At 43.9% G+C, this 7,602-nt stretch overlaps 1 protein-coding gene across 1 annotated transcript in view; it reads left to right on the forward strand.

The window, feature by feature from the left end:
• Positions 1–7,602, forward strand: part of man1a1 (mannosidase, alpha, class 1A, member 1) — a 157,591-nt gene that overhangs the window by 46,879 nt on the left and 103,110 nt on the right. The window contains exon 3 of the mRNA XM_031861642.1: positions 6,369–6,484. Within this exon, the coding sequence (XP_031717502.1) occupies positions 6,369–6,484 (116 nt within the window). The remainder of the gene's footprint in view (positions 1–6,368; positions 6,485–7,602) is intronic.

The following is a 7,602-nucleotide window of genomic DNA, read 5'->3' on the forward strand; positions in this document are numbered from 1 at the left end:
GTGTGTGTGTGTGTGTGTGTGTGTGTGTGTGTGTGTGTGTGTGTGTGGAGGAGGGAGGTTGTATTTGGTTGTGTCTGATGTGATGTAAATCACGCTCTCCTGAGAGGCGGGTGGGACGCAGACTAGGGAAGCACTGTAGCAGCTGAAATGGGGGTATCCATCACGCACGCACGCACACACACCTTGCAACTCTGTGCTGTACACTCTCATATTTCCTGAGCCTTTTGTTATAGAGCCTTGAGCCAGCATCGACATTAATTTATCACACCAGCTCATAGACACCGAACAACAACCCCCCCCCCCCCAAGGCCTGGAACAACACACTGCAGCAGCACTGCCCATCTCCCTGATGATGAACGCGTCTGAACACACTCTCATAGACACAAGCACACTCGTGCACGCACCTCGATGTCTGCCCGGTCCCTGGAAGTTCCCACGCCTGATCAAACAAGGCAGCCGAACAGAAACCTGCGGCGCCTCTTTCTACTTTGCGTTTGGTGTGTTATCACAGCTCCTCGTTAAATCTCTTTTTTTCTGTACCAGTCACATTTTCAACGCACAAAAGTGAAGCGTGCCTTTCACTGTAACCTTGACCAAAAAAAAAGTGTTGACGCTCGAGTATCCGGCAGCAGAAGCCAAGAGGTTAATACACTTTGGGATTGTGTCTGTGTGTGTTCATGCGTGCGCATGCTTTCTGCCTACGATAACACGATTAGCCGAAGGCTTAGCCATCACTTTTTCCTCACCTCCCCTCCGTGACCCTTCGCAAAATTCAGTGTAGACTCTACGTTGAGGCGGTAGTTGGGGCTAAATGGGATCACCAGCGGGGCTGAGGGGTGTTGAGGCCGGGATCAAATTGCAGGATTAAGGATTAGACCTGGAGTTTGCATTGAGTTAGCGACACGGGACACATCGGGGACCCTTCTCTATCTTCAGAGCGTCTCTGGCCCGAGAAAGGCAGCGAGCTGAGGAGAAACTTCAAGAAGGGATTTCTTTTTAGTTGAAGAGAATTGCATTTTTTTTTCCTTTGTAATATCAGTGACACTTTGACTGCTGTCAGTCTCTTGAAGGCTGAGGCTGCTAGTTTTAAGCTAAAGCCGCTGAGCCAGTGTGCACCGCCAATATTAATTCATCTCGCAGTAAAGCTGGAAAGAGGTTATGATTTTCTTGTCGGGCTGAAGGATGTGTCATAAAGTTTAGGGCATTTCACAAAACTAGGTCAAAAGGTTGCTTTAGCTCTTGATAGCAAAATAGAATTCATATTTTCAGCTGTGACATGAATATTGTTTGTTTTCATCATTATTATCACGCTGACCTCACTGCTTTTTATTGGCTATTTTGTTGGCATGTCAAAGCGATGCCCGAACAATCACGGTGACGGCAGCTTGGCGAGCTTGCCAGGTGACTCCCCCGACCTGTCCTTCAGAGACACTTTTCCTATAGATCAGGTCTACCCCGTACTCATGTAATTTACATATACAGCTATAATAACGATAAATGAAACAGGACTAGTAATGGTGGATGTAACATCATGATACTAATAATAGCAGAACTAATATATGACTGGTACTAAGGATAATATTAGTAGTGGATAGAATAGAATAGAAGCAGCAGTAATAGAAATATGACTATGGCAACCGGCGCAACCCTGATCCAGGTGTAACCCTACTGATCCATGGAAACCTGCGAGATGAGAAAGTACGACTCTGAGGAAGTGAGTAACGTCCAGTAAGGAGACATGAATGCATACAGATGCAGAAGGAGAGGAGGAGAGAGAGGAGGATCAGTGTATCATAGGAGGTCCCCCGGTAGTCTAGGCCCACAGCAGCATAACTAGGAGCTGGTCCACGGCCCTGCTGTAGCTAGAAGCGTTATCAACAGGTCTTTACTTAAATATGACGGGTAACTAAATGAATGTTTAAGCTTGGGACTTGTGTATGAAACCAGGAGGGGGGGGGGGGACTGGACTAAGGCTGATTAATTCTTCTGTCAGTCACGCTCAGTGTTTTCGGACGCAATTGAAAGCGTGCCACTGCCCGACCGAGGGGAGTAGAAAGCTTCAGGGGTAGATTTTCATTCTCATTTTTCACGTGACCTATAGTTGCAGGGCTGACTTTACTGTGGGAGAGGAGCTCCGCTCCGCTCGGCTGCTGTGACTTACCCCCTGGCCCTGTGCTCAGGTTGAATTGTGTGGAGCTGCGGGCGCTGAATCAGAGTGAAGGGGAGCTCCGTGTGACCCAGAGCTGGAGGGCTCGGGGCCGACTGTTGAGGTCGCGCGATGAAATCCCGCATGACATTTGCTGTTCTTCGCTTCATGTTCCCAAAGCAAAGAAACCCACTCTCCACATCTAGGTATCATATGGCCTCACCCACTTAAAATATTTATCATATACAATTTAGTGTGTTTGAAGAAAAGCTTTTCATGAGCACATTGAGTGGTAATTGTTAAGAGGAAAATGCATGACTTTATGGGGCTATAGCATATATTCATGCAGTATCCTATTGATTGGTTTCATTGATACGGTTTTATGCTTTTAACAATAATATATTATAATTGTGTGTGTGTGTGTGTGTGTGTGTGTGTGTGTGTGTGTGTGTGTAAGACAAAAAGCAACAACACATTATCAGTCGCTCTCAATCACTCATGCACACTCCCGCATCACAGATTACAGCTCTGTCTTCGCGCCTGATTGCGTGAAGCGAAGGTTATTTTGTTCTGAACAACCAAACAATGCATCACTCCTCTGACTGACAGGCACACACACACACACACACACACACCGCAGCATAGGAAGGAGTGCAGTGAATGAATGTATTGACCAGTCATCCACACTTATAGTCAAACCAGCTAATACTCATGTTTTTAGCACCAAAATGCAGCAGAATAACACTTTGTGTGTGTGTGTGTGGGACATCTGCCTATGTAGGTGATGAATGAAGCATGCGAGGTGTGGTGCTTTGCTTTCTGCTTTAATTCATCCATCATTCCCCTCTTCACTCATTTTCTGTTGGAGGTACCGAGGGAGGGAGGAAAGGGGGGAAAAAGCAGAGTGGATGAGGATGCAAGGAGCAATCAAAGCAAGGGAATAGGAGATAAAGAAGGACAAGAGGACAGAATTGTTCTGAAAAGAGAAAAGTCTCATTAGAGGACAGCTGGATGTAGGAAGAGCAACAGCTAAATGGATTGTGTTTCAAGGCGCACAGGAATGGAGGGACTTCTGCTCGTTAATGACTTTTGGACCTTCTGTCCCCCATTTTCTCTTTTGTCTGCCGTGCCTCTCCCATCCATCCTTATTCTCTGCCCGCGAACAGAGCGGTAATGATTCTTCTCGTCTTCCGAGGACGCCGGATCTTTCATCGTTCATCTTCCCATCCTTTTCTCCCATGTTCTGCTTCATCGGTGTCATTTCATGCTTTCTCTGAAATACAACACGATGTTTGAGGACATGATGAAGGCAAAAATATATGCACACAAATAATTAGAATTTAAAAAATATATATATATTTAAAAAAAAAAAAAAATGAAACATAAATAATAATAAATAAACTATAAAAAATGTTTGCATACAATAAAAAATAATTAGATTCCTTCATATGGTGCACTCCCACTGGTACACCAGGAAGCAAAGCAGGGAGAAAATATTTAAAAAAAACAAAACGTGTGACTGTGGGAGATCACATTGGTGTTGATGGTTTTCTGGAAAGACTTTTTTACAAGTGTAAGAATTCTCCTGCTGCGACAAGCCTACCACCAACAGCAAATATCACAAGGCCCGTCCTCCCCTACCGCTCCGTCTTTTTAGAAGCATCCGAGATGCTCTCCTCCTCCGCTGCCACTCGTGCTCTCGCAGAAGCATCATAGACGCTGCCCTCTGCTGAGCCATCTGCTGCCTCACCACGCTCCCGGTCGCTAACGGAAACAAACTCCCCGGCAGCACCGCACCTCCGAGATCGTCGGATTTAGCTCTCGTAACCTCGCAGACCTCGGCTTAATCCCGTCTCAGTTTTTATAGTCCTCCCATCTGGACACTGACACAAATCCTGGATCTGGTGATCTGATTTTAGCAGATTCCTTGCTTCCTCTTGGCCCCGGACAAGCTGTCTCACAAACGTCAGAGATCATTTTTATTCTCTGGGATCAGTGTCGTCTGAAAGAACACGTGTTCTTAATATTTTGCGCAGTAACCGATGGGTCCAGAAAAGCTCAAAAACATTACATTTACTCCTCACTCCTCGCACGTCTCGCACAACAGATTTAATTATTATTTAATGCATGCAGGTGTGTGCACCGGCCCTGTGCAGGTGCATGTATCCGCTCAGTCTCACGGGCGTAACCGTGACTTGAAGCTTTTATGAAGGCTGCAAGTCTTTCTTTTTCGACAATACGTGTGGACACTCGAGGTTGGAAGTAGTCAGGATTTCAAACGGGCAACTTTTGGATGAATTGAACTCCGACATGAAAACTGTGAATCACATTATTCTACACTATAATATTGAAATTGGTCCTGTTAAATTATATAGAGAGTCAGAATAAAGTAACCGACCGTATAAAAACTGTAAAGACATATTTCATAAAAACATCTATATCCTTTACAGAAGGACAAAGGACACTAAACTGTCCACAAATCTTTCCTTTCCGCTGTAACATGTTCTTTTTCTTTCTGTTTAGTGTTAGTATTCAGGTCACTCTTTGACCATCTGTACCCCTCACATCTCACACACACACACTCAGATACAGGATGAGCAGTGAGGGGGAAGGAAGCACAGAGACAAGACAATGGACGGGAGGAAAGTGTCTCGTCGTCGCTCTGGGGGCTTCAGTGGAGTGAAAATGTGAGATGGATGGAAAACAGGAAGGACAAGCGACTCCAACAGTAACTGGATCTGCTGACACCTCCAGTAACATGCTCTCTCTGTCTACACACAGGGCTTGGGTCTTGACGAAACATTCACACTGTTCATGTTTGGTCCGTTGTACAATTCGAACGCCACATTTTAATGTAGACTTTATGCGTGATTCTACCTTTCACGTTCTTTTTGTTATCGAGTCATTCTTACGTTCCTCTTCTTCTAAGAGCATTAGCTGGATACCGGGATGGATGTCGCTCTCATATCTGTGAGTTAAGTATGGTGCTGGAGCCTGGAGGAGATTAGCTTAGCTTAGCATAAAGGGTGGGAAGCGGGGGGAAACAGCTAGCCTGCCTCTCTCTCCGAAGTAAGAAAATGCACTTAGCAACACCCAAAAAAAGTGCCTTAATTCACATGTTTCTCATTGGTTAAAACTGTTGTTACATTTTCCCCTCGAGCAGGCTGGACTGTATTGTCCTCTCATACAGTGCTGAAGAAATAATATTTTCCAGACGCAGAGTGAGCACAGTGCTGCTTCTGATATACAGCAGTGGCCCTCTGCCCGTAGCTGATGATTCAGCATTGTGTGTGTAATGGAAAGCTCTTAGCAGCCTTTGCGTCCTCCCACTGCTTACAGAGGGAAATAAACCCACCGATTTTCACGGTAACAAACCTGCAGCATCCCGGTTGTCATCTCGACTCCGCACATCATTTTCAAACACTGACTTGGACTTGCTCTTGTATCCTCATCACTATTTCAGTGTCTTTCCTCTTGTTTTTGTCCTTCCTTCTCTCTGTAGGGTCGCCCTCCCTACGCTGATGTATTAATGTCCTTACTCCTCGTCTTGTTCCTCTTTCTTCACTTCCACATCTTTCATTTCAAATTTTCTTTTTCCTCTCTTCTTTAGTCACGCCTCTAAGTGGTCAGATCGCTCCGACAGATGAGACCTTGTGTTTATAACAAGTGTGTTAGGACTAAAAGCTTTGCTGAGGGCTCGGAGCTGCATGCTTAATGATTCATTGAGCTCCCTGGCACACATACCCAGGCCGAGGCGTCGGGGTGGGGTTGGATTCGTGAAAATGGGAGTTTTGGGTAACGGCGGTTTGTGTGTCTTCCCTCCCGCTATGAGGCTAATCTCTAGAGATGAGCAACACTCCCGACGTTTTCATCAGCGCCGATAATCGCTGCCTCTCACCGTCTGTCGAGCCAAATAATTCATTCAACCGCCAAACATAACTCTTAACTTCTGCTGTTTGTTCACCGCTTTCCTCAGCGGGACTGCTGCCGATACCTGTTATTCTTCACACTCAACAATAAAAGGAGCTGACTCCAATGAACTTTTTCGCTTATTTTGAGTAAAACTTTAAAGTTGTTTTGTTTTTTTTATCCAGCTTTCTTGCCAGCATTTGTCCGTATTTATTTAGCCGACAGATGATATGTACAACACTCCGTTGAAGACAACAATGTGTATGTAGAAGTTCTGTTCTATTTCTAACCTCTCTATCGGTTTCTCTTGCAGGCAGTATAAAAGGAGCGACAATAGTGGACGCTCTGGATACCCTCTACATCATGGAGATGTTTGAGGAGTTTGATGCTGCTACTGACTGGGTAGAGAAGAACCTCGACTTTAATGTGGTAAGAGTGTGTGTGTGTGTGTGTGCATGCATTAAATAGTAAGCAGCAATAGACTACTGTATGGATCCATTAGACATGTTTTTAGCTCTTTGCTCCTCTGGATTTTATTGATAACGTTGTGGAAGCGCAATCGAAGTCAGTATTCTCATTTCCTGTCCCCACACACACACACACACACACACACACACACACACACACACACACATACACACACACACACACTTCTGTGATTCCTGGGGTAACATGCATTGTCTTAAGATATGAAAAATGTTTAAACATCTGTGAACAACGGTTTCAATAACGTTGACACCACATTAAGGGCATTGTGGTCCATTAGCAGCAGAGCCCATTAGAAGCCTGCATAATTGTTTCTTACGATGCATTCATCCCGGCATCAGAAAATGACATTACGTTTTTATATCATGTCATTAAGGAAAATTTACAACATGAAATATTAAAACGCCCAGCAATTTTGAGTTCAAATACAATTTGAATATAATATTCTCGTACGTTTATCTTTTATTCTTGTTTAAAATGTGCTTCATCATTTTCAAATGCTGCTTTCAAATTGGGGTTCACTTTGTTATGAAGAGAAGATGTTCACTCAAATATCAATGACTTTTTAATCCAATTTCTGACCGTAGTTTATTTTAAGACTATATCATGAATACGATCAAACACCTGACGACTACAAAATCTTCAAAAAGTCCAAATACAGCAAACATGACGTCCAGGCTTGTCTGGAAAGTGGCGTCTAGCGATAAATGTTATCCTGTATTTTTCTTTATTTTATTTCCAAAGGTTTTCTAACTAGTGATGTTTTTGTCCCTCCTCAAACTATATGCAAGTTGGAAGCAGATTCAGTTTTTAGTCCTCCGCATCTCAAAATGTTACAAACAGATTTGGCAGAAACTCAGCAGACAGGTGGTGATCTAGATTTTGGATTTACGCCAAACTGTGTGTTGCATTCAAGTGCTGGTGGGAAAGCATGTGGTCCAGGAAGTTGACTAATGAACAGCATCATATGACAAACTATAAACAACAAGTTACACTCTATCTTTAAGTCTTTTTTTGTGTATTACCACTGTAGCTGCTAAAATATATATATAAAAAAATAT

Source organism: Anarrhichthys ocellatus, unplaced genomic scaffold (genome assembly GCF_004355925.1).
Source record: "Anarrhichthys ocellatus isolate YVR2014 unplaced genomic scaffold, GSC_Weel_1.0 scaffold25, whole genome shotgun sequence".
In the NCBI taxonomy this organism is placed as follows: domain Eukaryota; kingdom Metazoa; phylum Chordata; class Actinopteri; order Perciformes; family Anarhichadidae; genus Anarrhichthys; species Anarrhichthys ocellatus.